Source organism: Ascaphus truei, chromosome 7 (genome assembly GCF_040206685.1).
Source record: "Ascaphus truei isolate aAscTru1 chromosome 7, aAscTru1.hap1, whole genome shotgun sequence".
In the NCBI taxonomy this organism is placed as follows: Eukaryota; Metazoa; Chordata; class Amphibia; order Anura; family Ascaphidae; genus Ascaphus; species Ascaphus truei.
In genome coordinates this window covers 44,436,667-44,457,680 of record NC_134489.1, presented here as the reverse complement: position 1 = coordinate 44,457,680, position 21,014 = coordinate 44,436,667, and the positions used below count along the sequence as shown (strand labels likewise).

The window sequence follows — 21,014 nt, the reverse complement described above, 5'->3', positions numbered from 1 at the left end:
AACAAGGGAGAGGTCCAAACGCCAGGCACCGCCGAGACCCTCATCCACTTCCTGATGTTGGCTTGTCGCTAAATGAAAGGAACGTCCGAGGACGTCGCCCACAGGATCCACCAGATGCCTGGTCTCCAGTATCCGGTCCAGCGGAGCGCTATCCGCGGCATCCTCCTGCGAGGGAACCCTCTCCATGTTCCGCCTGCGGAGAACAAGGCCACCGGCATGTGGACTGTCCACAGGTGGATTGATCCTTCAGCAGGACCGTCGTCTCAGCCTTCACTTGAGAAAATTCCAAGCCCTGGCTACTTCCAGCTCAGATTGGGGGTAATATGAACAAAGTACAAGGGAACTAGTCCCAAATATCAGGGCTCAGCAGCAAGAAGGACACATATATGAAGTTCAGATGTGGTGATCACTTGAAGTAGGGGATAGAGCTCTAATTAAAGCTACGTGAGACTCATAAAACCTGTGTGTGTTTAACTCCTTAATAACTTGATGAATGGGACAGTATATACGTCTCTGTAAAGTGGTGATAGACCTATATATATACCATAAGGGTCATGTCTACCATCTCACTGAAACAAAACGTCCTGGAGTAACACAGATGTAGTACTCACTTTTGTAGCAGCTCACCCATGTATGATGCGTGCATCACGCCAGAGTTGAAGAGGAAAGACGGTCCGTAAGGTCCAAAAACAAAGCACAGCTGTGATGAAAAATGGGGGCTACAAACCAGCAGAAATGGTTAAAAAAAACTTTATTAAATGGTAAGTGAGGGGTACAGAACGACTCTGACGCGTTTCGGGAACAAATCCCTTTGTCAAAGAGATTTGTTCCCGAAACGCGTCAGAGTAGTTCTGTACCCCTCACTTACCATTTAATAAAGTTTTTTAACCATTTCTGCTGGTTTGTAGCCCCCATTTTTCATCACAGCTGTGCTCCGTTTTTGGACCTTACGGACCGTCTTTCCTCCCAGATTGGGGGTAAAACCATCCAGGCCCTTGTAGATTCAGGCTCTGGGAAAACTTTGGTTTTCCAGGAACTGTTACCGCCTAACGTGTGTTCCTTTGACTCCCCATGGAGTGTAGAATGTATACACGGTGATGTAAAACGGTATCCGACGGCCAAAATCCAACTACAGGTAAAAGGTCAGGAGGCCTACCTCGAAGTAGGAGTCACTCCTTGGCTCCCCGCCCCCGTTGTGCTCGGTCGGGACCGGCCTTTCTTTTCAGACCTAATGGCTCCAGTCTCTCACGAGGAGCCATATTCTATGGCTCAGGAGAACCCTGGTAAACTGTTCCCCTTCTCGGCAGACCTTTTCCCCAGTAGACACCGGGTTCCAAAGACTCGAAAGCAGAGACGCTCTGATAAACAGGTCTGGTTGCAGAAATCTGGGTCTCAAGGTGACCGTACTAGATTCCAGAAGTCACAAGTGATGGCTGGGGATGGCCAGAAGGAGGGGGATATGGGCCCTGGAGATTTACCAGACCTATACCTCCCTGATTTTCGCCAGAGGCAAAGGGAAGACCCAGCCCTTGCTAGACAATATGATAAAGTGGCAAAAATGGATGAGCAGATATTGAATGCACAGGGGGTGATAGTATTCCCTATTTCGAATTGTCAAATGATATCCTGTATAGGGTGAATAGGCAGACACAAACAGGGGAGGTCACCAGACAAATATTGGTTCCCAAGGCGTTTGTTAAATCTGTATTCACCCTAGCCCATACTGTCCCTTGGGTTGGTCACCTTGGTAGGGATAAAACCTTGGACCGTATTTCGTCCCGATTCTATTGGCCAGGGATGCATAGTGATATTGCTAAGTTATGTGCGGCATGTCCTGAGTGACAGCTAACTAGTCCGAAGGGACAAAAACAGCCCCCTTGGTTCCTCTACCCTTGGTGTCAGTTCCCTTTGAGAGGATTGGAGTAGACTTGGTAGGACCTCTAGAACCTTCTGCAAAAAGGACACAGATTTATTATTGTAATAGTTGACTATGCAAGGTATCCTGAGACGTTCCCCCTGAGGACAGCAACGGTGAAGCAAGTAGCCAACAAGTTGTTGGAGCTGTTCTCACAGGTTGGACTTCCCATGTTATCTTGACAGACCAAGGTACAAATTTTATGGCTAAACTGATGCAGGATGTCTTAAAATTACTAGAGGTCAAGTCTGTTCGGACATCGGTCTACCTTCCACAGACTGACGGATTGGTGGAAAGATTTAACCGAACTCTAAAAGGGATGCTGAGAAAATTTGTAGATTCAGAGAAGAGAGCCTGGGATGAACTTCTCCCTTTTCTGCTGTTTGCAGTGCGGGAAGTTCCCCAGGCCTCCACGGGATTCTCTCCATTTGAACTGCTGTATGGCCGCCAACCCCGGTGTATCCTAGACCTCCTAAAGGAGTCCTGGGAGGAACAGCGGTCCCCTTCTAAGAATACCCTACAATATGTACTAGACCTTAGGAAGCGCCTAGATGTGGTCGGCCATTTTGCTAGGGAGAATCTTAGATCAGCCCAGGACAGTCAGGAGAGACATTACAATCAAAATGCTCGTATGAGAGTGTTTCACCCAGAAGACCAGGTGATGTTATTGTTACCCAGTTGTGAGATCAAGCTCCTAGCCAAATGGCAGGGCCCATTCGAAGTACTCCGCCGCACGGGTGATGTGGATTACGAGATTGCTCAATCAGGGTCCAGGAAGGGTAAACAAATTTACCATGTGAACTTGCTGAAACCCTGGAAGGTGCAGCGGTCTCTGTTCATCCACCCGGTGGAGGAGGAAACGGACCTGGGTCCTCAGCCCCCACGGGGGAACATCTGTGGTGACGAGGAAGTCCCAATTGGTAGACAATTGTCCTCTGAACAAAAAAGGGACTTGTTAGAAATAATTACACAATTCAATGATGTTTTTTCTGATTTACCAGGGCAAACTAATTTTGTTTCACATGTGAGAGAGACAGCACCTGGGGTAAAAGAAAGTTCCCGTACCTATAGGTTGCCTGAAAGCCGTAAGGCCCTGGTAGAGAAGGAGATACAAGAAATGTTACACTTAGGCGTGATTGAGGAATCATGCAGTGAGTGGTGTAGTCCGCTAGTTATGGTCCCTAAACCCGATGGGAAGGTAAGATTTTGTATGGACCTCCGAAAGGTCAATGCAGTATTCAAGTTTGACGCATATCCGATGCCAAGGGTGGACGAGATAATTGACGCCCTTGGTAACGCGGAATATATATCCATGCTGGACTTAACAAAAGGATACTGGCAAATACCTTTAGAGGAAAAGTCCAAATGCAAAACAGCCTTTGCCACTCCCATGGGTTTATACCAGTTTGTGACAATGCCATTTGGACTGCATGGAGCCCCAGCCACGTTTCAGAGGCTCATGGATAAAGTGCTGAGACCTCATAGGGCTTATGCCGCAGCCTACCTAGATGATATTGTCATTTATAGTAAACACTGGTGGGCCCATCTAACTAGGCTGAAAGCGGTCCTCAAATCTCTGAGAGGCAGGGCTCACAGCCAACCCTAAGAAATGTGCCTTAGGTAAGGCGGAAACCAAATACTTAGGGTATGCAGTGGGAGGTGGAAAAGTAAGGCCACTAGCCGATAAGGTAGCTTCCCTGAAAGACGTTCCGACCCCCCAAACAAAAACGCAAGTACGCTCTCTGCTGGGTTTAGCAGGATACTATCGGCGGTTCATCCCCAACTACTCATAAGTTGCAGCCCCATTAACGGACCTCACAAAAAAGTGTGCCCCTACACAAGTGGTATGGTCAAGGGAGTGTCAGAGAGCCTTTGAGGACATAAAAAGGTGTCTATCATAGGGTCCCGTCCTTCGAAGCCCAGACTTCAATAGGCCTTTTGTAGTGCAAACCGATACATCAGAGATAGGGCTAGGGGTAGTGTTGTCACAACAGTTTGAGGGAGTGGAACATCCGATCCTTTTTCTGAGTAGGAAATTGTTCCAGAGGGAAAAAAACTACTCGGTGATTGAGAAGGAGTGCCTCACGGTAAAGTGGGCAATTGAGGCTTTGAGGCATTACCTGGCAGGAGTCCATTTTACTCTGATGACAGACCATGCACCATTGAAGTGGTTAAGTACTATGAAAGACTGCCAAAGACAGAGGTCATTACACTCTGCTCATATTACTCGACCTCTCTGCAGCATTTGACACAGTGGACCACCCTCTTCTCCTACACATTCTCCATACTCTAGGTATTCGGAACAAAGCTCTATCCTGGATCTCATCCTACCTCTCCCATCGTACTTTCAGTGTCTCTTCTGCTAACACCTCCTCCTCCTCTATTGATCTCTCTGTGGGGGTACCCCAGGGCTCTGTCCTGGGACCTCTTCTCTTCTCTCTGTACACACTCTCTCTAGGTGACCTAATAACATCTTTTGGGTTTAATTATCACCTCAATGCCGACGACACACAAATATACTTTTCAACACCTGTCCTTACACCTGCTGTACAAACCAAAGTTTCTGAATGTCTCTCTGCTATATCATCCTGGATGGCCCTCCGCCGCCTTAAACTCAACATGGCTAAAACAGAGCTCCTCATACTTCCTCCCAAACCTGGCCCTACTACCTCCTTCCACATTACTGTTGGAACTACAATCATTCACCCAGTAGCCCAAGCACGCTGCCTAGGGGTCACACTCGACTCCTCTCTCACATTCGCCCCTCACATTCAAAACATTTCTAAAACTTGTCGCTTTTTCCTCCGCAATATAACAAAGATACGCCCTTTCCTCTGTTGCTCGACTGCTAAAACTCTGCCTCAGGCCCTCATTCTCTCCCGTCTTGATTACTGTAACCTCCTGCTGTCCGGCCTTCCTGCCTCTCACCTGTCTCCCCTACAATCTATCCTAAACGCTGCTACCAGAATCACTCTACTCTTTCCTAGATCTGTCTCAGCATCTCCCCTCATGGAATCCCTCTCCTGGCTTCCGATCAAATCCCGCATCTCACATTTCATTCTTCTCCTCACTTTTAAAGCTTTACACTCTTCTGCCCCTCCTTACATCTCATCCCTAATTTCTCGTTATGCACCATCCAGACTCTTGCGTTCTTCTCAAGGATGTCTTCTTTCTACCCCCTTTGTATCTAAAGCCCTCTCCCGCCTTAAACCTTTATCACTTTCTGCCCCACACCTCTGGAATGCCCTTCCCCTCAGTACCCGACTAGCACCCTCTCTATCCACCTTTAAGACCCACCTTAAGACACACTTGCTTAAAGAAGCATATGAATAGCACTGTGGATATTCTGAACACGATACATAAAGCTTGGCCCCCTGCAGACGCACTTACCAGAACTCCCTGCTACTGTCTCTGTACGTTCTACCTACCAATTAGACTGTAAGCTCCTCGGGGCAGGGACTCCTCTTCCGAAATGTTACTTTTATGTCTAAAGCACTTATTCCCATGATCTGTTATTTATATTATCTGTTATTTATTTGATTACCCCATGTATTACTACTGTGAAGCGCTATGTACATTAATGGCGCTATATAAATAAAGACATACAATACAATACAATACAATGAAAGACTCTAATGCTAGGTTGACCAGGTGGTATATGGCCCTCCAACCCGTCTCGTTTGAGATTCAGCACAGACCTGGAAAATAAAATGCGAATGCTGATCCCTTCTCTAGAGAAGGGGTGGATGGTCGGGCTTCAGCCGCGCGTGGCCCCAGCCACACACTAACAGGGGAGGAATGTGACAGGGTAAATAAACGTCACCAGCCATATAGAGGAAACAAAAAAAGAAAAAAGCGCAAAGCCCATAGAGTAGTAAGGTCTGTTTATAGGCAATTAAAAAGCGGTTATAAACACTCACAGAAGAGTAGTTAATACAGGCACTTCGGTACTTAGAACGACCGCAGGAACAGAGGCGCTTTACTCGTCTGCTGGTTGGGGTTGTGTATGTCTTAGCCCTTCTCCTTCTCTCGATCGGCGATGTGTTCCCACTTCCGCGTCAGATGACTCGTGACGTCAGCGCGTGTGTCGTCGATTGGGGGTTGGACTACGGGTAGCCACCAGCTCCCTCTCCAAACTCGGCGCGCAAAAAGCTCTGCAGTCCCACGTCTCCTCCGCAACTTAGTGTTAGCAGCACACAATAGCAACCATAGCAATGTCAGCCCTACGCGTTTCAAGGACAATGTCCTCTTCGTCAGGGGCACTTTCATTTGTGACGAAGAGGACATTGTCCTTGAAACGCGTAGGGCTGACATTGCTATGGTTGCTATTGTGTGCTGCTAACACTAAGTTGCGGAGGAGACGTGGGGCTGCAGAGCTTTTTGCGCGCTGAGTTTGGAGAGGGAGCTGGTGGCTACCCGTAGTCCAACCCCCGATCAACGAAACATGCGCTGACATCACGAGTCATCTGACGCGGAAGTGGGAACACATCGCCGATCGAGAGAAGGAGAAGGGCTAAGACATACACAACCCCAACCAGCAGACGAGTAAAGCGCCTCTGTTCCTGCGGTCGTTCTAAGTACCGAAGTGCCTGTATTAACTACTCTTCTGTGAGTGTTTATAACCGCTTTTTAATTGCCTATAAACAGACCTTACTACTCTATGGGCTTTGCGCTTTTTTTTTCTTTTTTCTTTTTTTGTTTCCTCTCTACAGTTTCCACTGGTCCCGAGGTTGGTTCCAGATGTAAAGAAGCTGCATACTCATTTTTCATCTAATATTGGACTCTATATTTGGGAACACGTGTTGTGAAACTCATCTAAATATTAAGTATTTTTCTTAAAACTTTTATTAATTGTTTTCTCTCTGTTTCACCGTGTAATCCTCTTTTTTCTGAATGCATATGTATATATATATTTTCTGTAAGTAAGAGCGCTGGTTGACACAGTTATTTACAGAGGGGGTAATACCCATCTGTTTTTTTCTTGTGTCCAACTTATCTATAAAATTGTTACATTGTCACCAGCCATATGCCTGGCAGACCTATGTGTAGGTCTGCAGTGCAGCAGTGAGGAGGTTAACTTTCAGCTGAGTTAATTAGTCTGAGCCCAGCTGCCTCATCAAGGTGTTTTAAACCCCACCAGGCTGTACACACATAGAGGCTACCTGGTCAGGAGACAGGAGTGAAATACTGAAGTAAACTACTGCTACAAGGTCTGTTTTAAAAGTACATGTTTGAAGAAGCTGTCTTGTTTTTCTATGCTGAAGAGAAGCTATTTTGTTTTTGTATGCTGACAAGAAGCTGTTTTGTTTTTGTGTGCTGACAAGAAGCTGTTTTGTTTTTGTGTGCTGTAAATTTTAAGGCTCAATAAATAAGCCTTATCAAGAAAACCCGCGTGTGGTTGCTTGTACCGTGCAACAACTGCCAACTGCCTTGACCATAGAACCGGACATCACTACCCGTGCATTCCCAGGCCAAGGTCAGCGTATCACTCCCTAGCTCTGCCTGCGAGTTTGTATCCTAACTTGCACACAGCAACGTTACACAGAAACCCTGCAATCAATCCCAGGAATTACAGAGATCCCATGTAACCATCCCTCTTGCCCCACAGGATCCCGTGTGGCCGTCCCTCTTGCCCCACAGGATCCCGTGTGACTGTCCCTCTCCCCCCGCAGGATCCCATGTGACCATCCCTCTTCTCCCGCAGGATCCCATGTAACTGTCTCTCATCCCCTGCAGGATCCCATGTGACTTTCCCTCTTGCCCCCGAGGATCCCATGTGACCATCCCACTTGCCCCCAGGATCTCATGTGACCATACTTCTTCCCCTGCAGGATCCTATGTGACCGCCCCTCTTCCCTCGCAGGATCCCATGTGACCGTCCCTCTTCCCCCGCAGGATCCCATGTGACCGTCCCTCTTCCTGCACAGGATCCCATGTGACAGCCCGTCATCCCCTGCAGGATCCAAAATGCCGCCCCTCTTTCCCCGCAGGATCCCATGTGACCGTCCCTCTTCCCCCGCAGGATCCCATGTGACCGTCCCTCTTCCCCCGCAGGATTCCATGTGACCGTCCCTCTTCCCCTGGACCACGAAATTACCTCTGACGAACGTCAGGTCCGTTAGTATCTTCATCTCACGACTGACGTCCAGTTTGAAGGGTGGGAGGGGGACGCATGCCGCTGACTGGAAACTCTGCACGGATTCGATCGCTCTCAGCATCCTGAGGAGGGTCACAGACGTGAGAGTATAAACGTCCCAATCCCAGCTTTCTCTGCTCTTTCTCCCAAAACAATATCCACTAATCTCTTCCTTATATCCCTCTCCTGGCTTCCCATCACATACTAAGTTCTCCCCCTAACCTTCAAGGCTCTCCCTTCATCTGCTCCTCCCTACATATCAGCTCTGATCTCGCTGTGCCTCTGCTCGTCTCCTGCGCTTTGCCCATAACGGTCTCCTTCCCATCCCTTTCACCTCTAGGGCTCTCTCTCTCGCTTTAAACCCTTCCCCCTCACTGCCCCATACCTGTGTAACTCCCTCACACTCACTATACGCTAAACCCCCTCTCTCCCCACCTCCAAGACAAACCTAAAAACCCACCTATTAAATGAAGCATCCCAATAGTGGGGACTCACGGCTACTGTCCCACAATCCCTCCTGCCAAGCACTGCCATATACTGCACTTACCCACCATCAAGGCCAGTCACTGTCATCTACTGCACTTACCCACCATCAAGGCCAGTCACTCATCTACTGCACCTACCCACCATAAAGGCCAGTCACTGTCATCTACTGCACCTACCCACCATCAAGGTCAGCCACTGTCATCTACTGCACTTACCCACCATCAAGGCCAGCCACTGTCATCTACTGCACTTACCCACCATCAAGGCAGTCACTGCCATCTATCTCCCAACATAATGCTTAGAGTGTGAGCTCTCTGGGGCAGTGATTTCCTTTCCTATTGTCTGATTTTGTAATGCTTATTGTATTATTGTTCCGTGTATTGTCTTTGTAAAGCTCTGAGTATACTGTGGCTGCTATATATATATACATATATATATATATACAGTGATGCCCACATCACGTTGCAGTATCTTTTAGTCCCAGATTAAGGCAGGAAACATGGTATTTCTTTGCACAGGGTTTATTTAAGGGGTTCAATTATACAATAACAGGCCCACCGTCCCTTTAAGGCAAAAGATATAAAAGAAACACCTACTCCCTCATAGGAGTCTAACTACACAGCGGTACTGGGAGAAGCAGAAGCGGTACTGGGAGAAGCTGGAGCGGTACTGGGAGAAGCTGGAGCGGTACTGGGAGAAGCTGGAGCGGTACTGGGAGAAGCTGGAGCGGTGATGAGCGAAGCTGGAGCGGTACTGGGAGAAGCTGGAGCGGTACTGGGAGAAGCTGGAGCGGTACAGGGCAAAACGGGAGCGGTACTGGGAGAAGCTGGAGCGGTACTGGGAGAAGCTGGAGCGGTACTGAGAGCGGTACTGGGAGAAGCTGGAGCGGTGATGAGAGAAGCTGGAGCAGAACTGAGAGAAGCTGGAGCGGTACTGGGAGAAGCTGGAGCAGTACTGGGAGAAGCTGGAGCGGTACTGGGAGAAGCTGGAGCGGTACTGAGGTACCAGGGTACTGAGAGAAGCTGGAGAGGTACTGAGAGAAGCAGAAGCGGTACTGAGAGAAGCAGAAGCGGTACTGAGAGAAGCTGGAGTGGTACTGGGAGAAGCTGGAGCGGTACTAGGAGAATCTGGAGCGGTACTGAGAGCGGTACTGGGAGAAGCTGGAGCAGTACTGGGAGAAGCTGGAGCGGTACTGAGAGCGGTACTGAGGTACCAGGGTACTGAGAGGAGCTGGAGAGGTACTGGGAGAAGCTGGAGCGGTACTGGGAGAAGCTGGAGCGGTACTGGGAGAAGCTGGAGCGGTACTGGGAGAAGCTGGAGCGGTACTGAGAGAAGCTGGAGCGGTACTGGGAGAAGCTGGAGCGGTACTGGGAGAAGCTGGAGCGGTACTGGGAGATCTGGAGCGGTCTCCCGGATTAAACCCGCTGCCGCCCTTTGTACGAGTTTTGCAGTATGGAGACGTAATAAATAAAGCAGGCGTTTTAGCCACGCCGTCCCGCATAGCCAGAAACATCCTTTTGTAAAGAATGTAAAAAGCTTTCCTAAGGAAAATCCAACCATACTAACTGCAAAGATCTGGAAATAATTACAAGTTGAATTTGCCCTTATCCCACCCTGAGAACCAATGAATGCAGCTGTCCTAGTAAGGACTGACCTCTTACCCCTGTGCCTGGGTCCTAGGAAAGACTGACCACTTACCCCTGTGCCGGGGTCCTAGGAAGGACTTACCCCTTACCCCTGTGCCGGGGTCCTAGGAAAGACTGACCACTTACCCCTGTGCCGGGGTCCTAGGAAGGACTGACCCCTTACCCCCTGCCTTCTCCCCTGTGCCGGGGTCCTGGGAAGGACTGACCCCTTACCCCGCCTTCCCCCTGTGCCGGGGTCCTAAGAAGGACTGACCCCTTACCCCCTGCCTTACCCCTGTGCCGGGGTCCTGGGAAGGACTGACCCCTTACCCCCCGCCTTCCCCCTGTGCCGGGGTCCTGGGAAGGACTGACCCCTTACCCCCTGCCTTCCCCCTGTGCCGGGGTCCTGGGAAGGACTGACCCCTTACCCCCCGCCTTCCCCCTGTGCCGGGGTCCTGGGAAGGACTGACCCCTTACCCCCTGCCTGCCCCCTGTGCCGGGGTCCTGGGAAGGACTGACCCCTTACCCCCTGCCTGCCCCCTGTGCCGGGGTCCTGGGAAGGACTGACCCCTTACCCCCTGCCTGCCCCCTGTGCCGGGGTCCTGGGAAGGACTGACCCCTTACCCCCTGCCTGCCCCCTGTGCCGGGGTCCTGGGAAGGACTGACCCCTTACCCCCTGCCTGCCCCCTGTGCCGGGGTCCTGATGCTTACCGCTCGTGCAGTTGCTTGGCCGCCAGCACGAAGCAGGGTTGGTCCGTCTCCTTCATCACCTCCTGAGCGTAGCACACAAGCCCCGAGCTCTCCAGCAGCGCCTGGCGCTCTAACACCTGGACCTCCAAGACGTAGAGCCGCTCCCGTTGCTGCTCTGCGATATCCCGCGTCAGCGAAGTCTGCTTCTCCTCCAGCGTGGTGCGCAGAGCCCCAATCTGCTGCAGCACCTCCTCCTGCGCCTTCGCTGCGCTCAGCTGCAGGGCGAGGAAAGACCCTTATTAGGCCGCGGCCATACTTAGTGCGACTGTGCGTGTGGCGCGATCAGAAGCCCGTGCCTCCATGAGGCCATAGAGCGTGCAATGAGAAGCATGGCGATCCCAGAGCAGACGGCCAGGTCACGTGAGCGGTTCAGCCAATGAGGGCGAAGCAGCTACGTGGTATCACGGCCACACCTCCGTCACGCCACTAAGCCACAAATCGCCTCTGCGGCAGGTGCGCATAACGCCTCGTGCTCCCTCACGCGTGCCTAGTATAGCCTCAGCCTTAGGCCTCGGCCATGTTAACTGCTTGCTGGCGGAAGCGTGCTAACGCGCGCTCCCGCTCAGCACTGAGCCCCTACAGCCGCAATTAGAGCGGCTTTAGTAGGGGCTCACCTGCGCTTCCGCGCGCTTGCGGAAGCGCAGGTCTTAGGCCGAGTCCATGCTGCCTGCTGGCGCGCTGAGGCGCAGGGAAAGCGGGTGCTTTCCCTGGCCTTGCGGTTGCTTACCGCACGCGCCATCAGCGGGCCTTCAGGGGGCAGGACAGTGGCGGACGCATCACTGGCCGGGGGCGGGCCAGTGACATCACGAAGCTGGTTCGCCCTCATTGGGCGAACCGCTCACGTGACCGGCCTGTCTCGCCGGCAAGCGGGGGAATTTTAAATTCCCCCAAGACCTGCGCTTCCGGAAGCGCAGGTGAGCCCCTACTAAAGCCGCTCTAATTGCGGCTGTAGGGGCTCAGTGCTGAGCGGGAGCGCGCCTCAGCGCGCTTCCGCCAGCAAGCAGTTAACATAGCCGAGGCCTTAGACTAAGGCCCCGCTCCCTCCGTCAGCGCTCCCGCACGGCAGACAGGCGGGGCGCTGACATACACAGACCGCGATATGCCTTCTGTAGGGAGCGGGAGGGGGGCGGGAGTGGGAGGCTTGAGCGAGAGGGGGCGTGGCTTGAGCGGAGGGACCCGCTGCTCTCCCCCCCCCCTCCCTCCACGGGCTCGGGCTGGAGCTGCTGATGGAAGTAATCACAAGCAACACACGCAGGCACTCATACACACACACACAGACAGGCACTCACGCTGCTTTCCCTCCACACTCCTCCCCGCTCCCCGAAGCCTCTCCTCCCCCCGAAGCCTCCCCTCCTCATTGGCTCACAGCCACACCACGTGACGCGTCGAAGCTAGGGATTACAATTCTCTTGTATCCCCTGGCGACCGACGCGTCACAGTGTGTAGTGAGCTGTGCAGCCAGGGGGGACCGGGACAGGCTCGGGAGGATTCTCCTGCTGGTGGGGAAAGCCCGTGCAGCCGCCCGCGCCGCCGGGCGCAGCGGGTCCCAGCCCTTAGGGGAATTTAAAATTCCCCCGCTTGCCAGCGAGACAGGCCGGTCACGTGAGCGGTTCGCCCAATGAGGGCGAACCAGCTCCGTGATGTCACTGGCCCGCCCCCGGCCAGTGACGCGCACGCCCCCGGCCTGCCCCCTGAAGGCCCGCTGACCGCGCGTGAGGTAAGCAACCGCAAGGCCAGGGAAAGCACCCGCTTTCCCTGCGCCTCAGCGAGCCAGCAGGCAGCATGGACTCGGCCTAACTCATATAAGCAAGGAGACACAATTACCCAACATCAGTGTGTCTGTGTAACTGTGCCTGTGTGTGTCTTACTGTGTCTGTGTGTACTGTGTGTATCTATCTGTGTTTCACTGTGCCTGTGTGTGTGTCTGTGTCTCACTGTTTGTGTTTGAGTCTGTGTCTCGCTGTGCCTGTGTGTGTCTCGCTGTGCCTGTGTCTGTGTCTCGCTGTGCCTGTGTGTGTGTCTGTGTCTCGCTGTGCCTGTGTTTCACTGTGTTTGTGTCTGTGTCTCGCTGTGCCTGTGTGTTTGTGCCTGTGTGTGTGTGTGTGTGTCTGTGTCTCGCTGTGCCTGTGTGTGTGTGTCTGTGTCTCACTGTGTGTAGGTGTATGTTTCTCACTGTGTGTGTGTGTGTGTGCCTGTGTCTCACTGTGCCTGTATGTGTGACTGTCTCACTGTGTGTGTGTCCCCCGCTGTGCCTTTGTGTGTCTGTCTCACTGTGTGTGTGTTTGGGGGGGGGGGGGGGGTGGTAGAGTCTGTCCTGCGTATAGTGTGTATGGGGATGCAGTGGGTGTGGGGGGTAGGGTCAGTCCTGGGTATAGTGTGTGGGGCTGTAGTGGGTGTGTGGGGTAGGGTCAGTCCTGGGTATAGTGTGTGTGGGGCTGTAGTGGGTGTGTGGGGTATGGTCAGTCCTGTGCATAGTGTGTATGGGGATGTAGTCGGGGTGGAGGGTAGGGTCAGTCCTGTGTATAGTGTGTATGGGGATGTAGTTGGTGTGTAGGGCAGGGTCAGTCCTGTGTATAGTGTGTATGGGGATGTAATGGGTGTGTGGGGTAGGGTCAGTCCTGTGTATAGTGTGTATGGGGATGTAGTTGGTGTGTGGGGTAGGGTCAGTCCTGTGTATGGGGATTTAGTGGGTGTGGGGGGTAGGGTCAGTCCTGTGTATAGTGTGTATGGGGATGTAGTGGGTGTGGGGGTAGGGTCAGTCCTGTGTATAGTGTGTATGGGGATTTAGTGGGTGTGGGGGGTAGGGTCAGTCCTGTGTATAGTGTGTATGGGGATGTAGTGGGTGTGTGGGGTAGGGTCAGTCCTGTGTATGGGGATTTAGTGGGTGTGGGGGGTAGGGTCAGTCCTGTGTATAGTGTGTATGGGGATGTAGTGGGTGTGGGGGTAGGGTCAGTCCTGTGTATAGTGTGTATGGGGATGTAGTGGGTGTGGGGGGTAGGGTCAGTCCTGTGTATAGTGTGTATGGGGATGTAGTTGGTGTGTGGGGTAGGGTCAGTCCTGTGTATAGTGTGTGTGGATGTAGTTGGTGTGGGGGGTAGGCTCAGTCCTGTGTATAGTGTGTGGGGATGTAATGGGTGTCTGGGGTAGGGTCAGCCCTGTGTATAATGTGTGTGTGGGGATGTAGTGGGTGTGTGGGGGCAGGGTCAGTCTTGTGTATAGTGTGTGTGGGGGGGGCTGTAGTGGGTGTGTAGGGCAGGGTCAGCCCTGTGTATAGTGTGTGTGGGGCTGTAGTGGGTGTGTGGGGTAGGGTCAGTCCTGTGTATAGTGTGTGTGGGGGGGGCTGTAGTGGGTGTGTAGGGCAGGGTCAGCCCTGTGTATAGTGTGTGTGGGGCTGTAGTGGGTGTGTGGGGTAGGGTCAGTCCTGTGTATAGTGTGTATGTAGTGGGTGTGTGGGGTAGGGTCAGCCCTGTGTATAGTGTGTGTGTGGGGAAAGGTCACCCTGGATTAGGTAGCGGTGCCTCTCACTTGGGTTTGTCTCATGGTCTCCTCCAGCTCGCTGGTCTGGCTCTGCACAGGATGCTGACTCCCCAAGATATACGCGATGCTCTTATTCAGCTTCTCCTGTACAAGGAAAGGAAGAGGTCACATCAAGCCTAACGCAGAGCCGACCAATCACTAAGCAGGCCGCAGTCCCGGCACTCGGGGTGCCAGTCCACAAACAGTTAATACCACAACATTAATGAGCAGTAGTGACTGCAGATGCAATCTGCTCGTGTCTGGTGCAAAAACAGCAGAGGTTTACCTAGGAAATATATAGAATTCTGGTGCTGTTTTGTATCAGAGCGATCCCAGTAAGTGATCCTGCGTGTTCCCCTCTTCATGCTGCCGCCCGCCCCAATGTCCCGTACATACCCGCAGTGCTTGGTACGCGCTGAGGACGGGGGTGATCTTGTGGCCGCTGTGTGTTCTGCGCACTCTGCAGATCGGACACACCAGACGCTGACATGTCCTGCAGTAGAACGACACCTCCTCCTTGTGGTCCGGACACGTCAGGCCCTGCAGGGGCACAGCGTCCGTGCGAGAAAACAAGTCACATCTCAAAAGAATGTCACACAAACCTATTCCCCTCTGCAACCTCTCCTCCCCCCCCCTGCAACCTCTCCTCCCCCCCCTCTGCAACCTCTCCTCCCCCCCTGCAACCTCTCCTCCCCCTCCATGCAACCTCTCCTCCCCCCTCTGCAACCTCTCCTCCCCCCCCCTGCAAACTCTCCTCCCCCCCCTCTGCAACCTCTCCTCCCCCCCCTCTGCAACCTCTCCTCCCCCCCCTGCAACCTCTCCTCCCCCCCCCCCCCTGCAACCTCTTTCATCGCTCTCTCTCCCCCCCCCTCTGCAACCTCTTTCATCGCTCTCTTTCCTCCCCCCCTCTGCAAACTCTTCCATCGCTCTCTCTCCTCCCCCCCCCTGCAACCTCTTCCATTGCTCTCCCTTCTCCCCCCCTGCAACCTCTTCCATCACTCTCTCTCCTCCCCCCCTCTCTACAACCTCTTCCATTGCTCTCTCTTCTCCCCCCCTGCAACCTCTTCCATCATTCTCTCTCCTCCCCCCCCCCCCCTGCAACCTCTTTCATCGCTCTCTTTCCCCCCCTCCCTCTGCAACCTCTTCCATCCTCTCTCCCTCTCCTCCCTCCCCGTATCCTCTTCCATCACTCTCTCTCCTCACCCCCCTCTAACTTCTTCCATTGCTCTCTCCCCCCCCATCTCAATCTTTCCCTTCTCCCTTCCCCCTCCTCTCGTGTCCCTCTCTGCTTCCTCTCCCTGTGCACAGCTCACCTTGGGTCTGAAGGTGAGTGTGGGTGGGGTGGGCTCGTGCTGTGCTTTCTGGGTGCCCCAGGGGTGGTACAGTTTGAAGCACTCATTGCAGAAGCTTGCCCGGCATTCTGTGCAGCCCTTGCTGGCTTCCTGCTGGGGTGGCTTACAGAACTGGCACATGATCGCTGTGCTGATGTTCACTGTCTGCCGGTACCGCTCCACCACTCGCTCCAGTGTCAGGTTCCGAAAGAGGTTCCCCAGACCCCGCTCCCCGAGATCCACATCATGCTGGCAGGAGGGACACGGGAAGATGACTGTCTGCGTGTGGACAGTACCACGCTTCCTGCCCGGGTATGTGCCGAACCCTGCAGGAGAAGGGTGATGGGTCAGACGGATCACTGGGTCGCAGTGTCAGCTTTGGTGCTTGGCTGGTGTGGGTGTCAGCCGGGATATTGCAGGGGTTAGGTTGGGGTGTGAAGCAGGTGAAATGAATGTCAGCATCTCTGCCTGCCATCCAACCACATTGTTCCACGTGTCTGAGTTCATCTTTGGGACATGTTGGTGGAAAATACTCCACGTGGCCCAAGCAGTGGCACCGGGTTTAAAATGTCATGTGTTTGTTTTGGTCCAGGGGATGACGCTGCTGTGGGATACCGATGCCGTGCAATTCCTACTGTGTCCGATGCAGAAAATGCCAGCGCAGTAACAAGGCAGGGTGCACAGCAAGGAACGCAGGGCGCGCAGCAGGGTGCACAGCAAGGAACGCAGGGTGCGCAGCAAGGAGTGCAGGGTGCGCAGGGCGCGCAGCAAGGAGCGCAGGGCGCGCAGCAAGGAGCGCAGGGCGTGCAGCAAGGAGCGCAGGGCGCACAGCAAGGAGCGCAATGCAGGCAGCAAGGAGCGCAGGGCACGCAGCAAGGAGCGCAGTGCAGGCAGCAAGGAGCGCAGGACTCACAGCAAGGAGCGCAGTGCAGGCAGCAAGGAGCGCAGGGCGCACAGCAAGGAGCGCAGTGCAGGCAGCAAGGAGCGCAGGGCTCACAGCAAGGAGCACAGTGCAGGCAGCAAGGAGCACAGGGCACGCAGCTGGGCGCACAGCAAGGAGCGCAGGGCACGCAGCTGGACGCGCAGTGTGTGCAGCAAGGAGCGCAGGGCACGCAGCTGGGCGCGCAGCAAGGAGCGCAGTGCAGGCAGCAAGGAGCGCAGGGCTCACAGCAAGGAGCGCAGTGCAGGCAGCTGGGCGCACAGCAAGGAGCGCAGGGCACGCAGCAAGGAACGCAGGGCACGCAGCTGGGCGCGCAGTGCAGTCAGCAAGGAGCGCAGCAAGCGCTGTTTGTACAGACCTGATTTTATGAGCCGTTCCTGTTTGGGGACCACTCTCCTTCCCATGCGGGGGCTGCGAGTAGACGGAGAGGTCACGGGGGAGCTGGGCTCAGAGTTGGGGTCACAGACATACCCTCTCTGTAGCAAGATTTCACTGGCACACAACTGGCACACATTGTGCTTGCAGGGCAGGATAACGGGGTGTTTGTACATCTCCTTACACACTGGGCACAAGAGCTCACGCTCCATGTTCTTCATGCTCGTCTGAGGATGAGAAAAGCAAGTGAGAAAGGAAGCACTATCCTGTCTACATCCAACCTCCATCTCTGTCTCCCTGCCTCCAACCTCCATCTCTGCCTCCAACCTCCATCTCTGTCTCTCTGCCTCCAACCTCCATCTCTGCCTCCAACCTCCATCTCTGTCTCCCTGCCTCCAACCTCCATCTCTGTGTCTCTCTGCCTCCAACCTCCATCTCTGTGTCTCTCTGCCTCCTACCTCCATCTCTGTGTCTCTCTGCCTCCAACCTCCATCTCTGTGTCTCTGCCTCCAACCTCCATCTCTGTGTCTCTGCCTCCAACCTCCATCTCTGTGTCTCTCTGCCTCCAACCTCCATCTCTGTCTCTCTGCCTCCAACCTCCATCTCTGTCTCTCTGCCTCCAACCCCCATCTCTGTGTCTCTCTGCCTCCAACCTCCATCTCTGTGTCTCTCTGCCTCCAACCTCCATCTCTGTCTCTCTGCCTCCAACCTCCATCTCTGTGTCTCCCTGCCTCCAACCTCCATCTCTGTGTCTCCCTGCCTCCAACCTCCATCTTTTTCTCTGCCTCCAACCTCCATCTCTGTGTCTCCCTGCCTCCAACCTCCATCTCTGTGTCTCCCTGCCTCCATCTCTGTGTCTCCCTGCCTCCAACCTCCATCTCTCTGCCTCAAACCTCAATCTCTGTGTCTCCAACCTCCATCTCTGTGTCTCTCTGCCTCCAACCTCCATCTCTGCCTCTAACCTCCATATCTGTCTCTCTGCCTCCAACCACCATATCTCTCTTTCTGCCTCCAACATCCATCTCTGTGTCTCTCTGCCACCAACCTCCATCTGTCTCCCTGCCTCCAACCTCCATCTCTGGGTCTCTGCCTCCAACCTCCATCTCTGTGTCTCTCTGCCTCCAACTTCCATCTCTGTCTCTCTGCCTCCAACCTCCATCTCTGTGTCTCTCTGCCTCCAACCTCCATCTCTGTGTCTCTCTGCCTCCATCTCTGTCTCTCTGCCTCCAACCTCCATGTCTGTGTCTCTGCCTCCACTTTCCATCTCTGTCTCTCTGCCTCCAACCTCCATCTCTGTTTCTCTTTACCTCCAACCTCCATATCTGTGTCTCACTGCCTCCAACCTCCAGTATGTGTCTCTCTGCCTCCATCCTCGATCTCTGTGTCTCTGCCTCCAACCTTCATCTCTGCCTCCAACCTCCATCTCTGTGTGTCTCTCTCCTGTGTTTTGTTTAGCTCTCTCTGATTGCTAACTTTCTCTTTCTGTCTTTTCCTTTCACCCATTTTATCCTTCTCTCTCATCACCATCCTCCTTCCTCTCTTGCTCCCTGTCTCCCTCCCTTCTTTCCAATTCCCCCCTCTGTCTTCTTGTCCCTCCCTCTCTCATTCCTTATTCCTTCTTATCTCTTGTTCCCAGCATATGTGCCCCTGCTATCAACGTGAGGGTCCTAATCACAGATACATTGTATCAGGTGCCCACCACAACTGCTTTAGACACCTTGAGCCAGTGTTTTTCAAAAGGGGGATCCCCAGGCATCCCTAAAGGGCTCCTCACAATTTTCAGGTCATTTGAAAATGGTACTAAATAGAGAAGAATTTACAATGCATCTGATCACAGAAGCGCTATTAGAGAGGGTTGGGGTTCCTTACAATGCATCTGGACTCAGACGCGCTATTAGAGAGTGTTGGGGTTCCTTACAATGCATCTGATCTCAGACGTACTATTAGAGAGGGTTGGGGTTCTGAAGAATTTCACAATATATTTATAGGGTTACTTAACCAAAACAAGGTTGAAAAGAACTGTCTTAAGCCGGGTTGTTGTGCTCCTATATGTGGGGTTACAATGTATCTGGGTGTTCCTGATTTTGCTCAGTGTTTGGTTCTCGATGTACTTTTAATGCCTCCGTCTGTGAGCACACGCTGAGCTTCACCACTGGGTCTCAAAGCCTTGAACTCTAAATGGTACAGTAGACACCCAGTAATTGTATTTAGTATGTGTAGTATTTTCTGCGTGACGCCTAATCCAGTCTCGGGTTTGTAGGGCTGCGTGTGATGCAAATCATATTATAATGTGTGTCGTTTCCAACATTTCCAAAATAAAAATAACTCGACTTGTAACAGTTCCATGTGAAGCAACAGCTATGTTCATTTTTTGTATTTCTATTTGTTTTTTGTATTTGTATTTGTTTTTCTACAATATTTATGTAATGTCTTTTGCTGACGAGACTTTGTCCGTCCTCAAAGCTTGAGGCGAAATTGTTTCTTTGTTTCGTTATTTTTTTTATTTGCTGTATAATTATTATACAAATAATTATCCCTTGTGAGCACATTCACGTGTATCAGACAGGTCTGTGACCCTGCCCTTCCCCATTATCTCCTAGCATACAGTGCTTCCACTGCCGCCAGGGATTCTGGGAAATGACATGCAAATGAGCCCTCAGCTTGTCACTATGCTTCTTATCCATTTGTAATATGGATCCCTATTAGCTTCTTCCTGCCGTATTATACAGCTATAATAATGATGAGTCCGTCACTAGTCACCGCGGATAGCTGGTCCCGGTACACTATGGACTTGCACATTAATGTTACATTTTCTTTACTAAAGGTGACAATGATGGAGACGCAACGTTTCGGGACAAAGCCCCTTTGTCAGATGGAGAATGCAATGCACACAACGACGGGCTCTATTCACGAAACGTTCTGCCGCCGTCTTTTTGTCACATGTATGTATGTATGTCTTTATTTATATAGCGCCATTAATGTACATAGCGCTTCACAGTATTAATACACGTGACAATCATATAAATAACAGATAATATAAATAACAGATAATATAAATAACAGATCATGGGAATAAATTCTTCAGACATAAAAAGTAACATTTCGGAAGAGGAGTCCCTGCTCCGGGGAGCTTACAATCTAATTGGTGGGAAAAACGTACAGAGACAGTAGGAGGGCGTTCAGGTAAGTGCGTCTGCAGGGGGCCACGCTTTATGTATCGTGTATAGTATTAGCCACGGTGCTACTCATATGTGCGGCGGAGGACCGTTCCCGGGGTGTATGAATCCGTCCGATGAGGTTACAGACCAGATACAAGGAACGGGTGAGTGCCCTGGCGTTCTGCTCCCTTCTGATAGCCGTCATTAATCAGACAGGTAAACACAGAGGAAGAAGACCCAGAGAACTGGGAAACATTCATTTTAACAGGAACCTAAGTAGTGAACCTGTCACTTTACGGGGGGGGGGGGGCAGAATCTTTCAAAGGAGACAATTATGTGGTTTAAAAAAAATGTGAAACTGAACCTTTAACCACTGAACAATGTGTTAAAGTTATGACAGGCTCTCTAAGCTAGAGACAGTCTCCCACCCCCTGCAGTGCCTGCGGCTGCAGCATGGAGGCTGACATGTGATGTGACTCTCCTGTCACCGTGATCAGCCTCCTATCTTATATTATTACACTATGGAACACATCCCTACCTAGACAATGATGCAACATAACGCAATAATGTCCACAAGCGTCTCAGCCATTGTGCACGTGTTACATTCCCTCTGGCTCCAGAGAGGTTAAAGACAAGAAGCCCCCGAAACCTTACTGTAGCCATCTGCTGCCCCCCTGTGATGTGGGGAGGGCCTGTGCTTTGGGTATGAATGTGTGTTAGAGGGCAGTGAGCAGCCCACCTATGCCAGCTCAGGGTCAGGAGTCTGCATTTTATCTTCTGAT

The 21,014-nt window shown here is 52.4% G+C and overlaps 1 protein-coding gene across 1 annotated transcript in view; it reads right to left on the bottom strand.

Moving 5' to 3' along the window:
• TRIM46 (tripartite motif containing 46) overlaps positions 1 to 21,014 on the bottom strand; it is a 45,621-nt gene that overhangs the window by 23,422 nt on the left and 1,185 nt on the right. Inside the window, exons 2-7 of the mRNA XM_075610036.1 lie at positions 17,058 to 17,301; positions 15,742 to 16,085; positions 14,825 to 14,968; positions 14,438 to 14,533; positions 10,874 to 11,127; positions 8,013 to 8,134 (exon numbers count right to left, since the gene is read on the bottom strand). Of these exons, the coding sequence (XP_075466151.1) occupies positions 8,013 to 8,134; positions 10,874 to 11,127; positions 14,438 to 14,533; positions 14,825 to 14,968; positions 15,742 to 16,085; positions 17,058 to 17,301 (1,204 nt within the window). The remainder of the gene's footprint in view (positions 1 to 8,012; positions 8,135 to 10,873; positions 11,128 to 14,437; positions 14,534 to 14,824; positions 14,969 to 15,741; positions 16,086 to 17,057; positions 17,302 to 21,014) is intronic.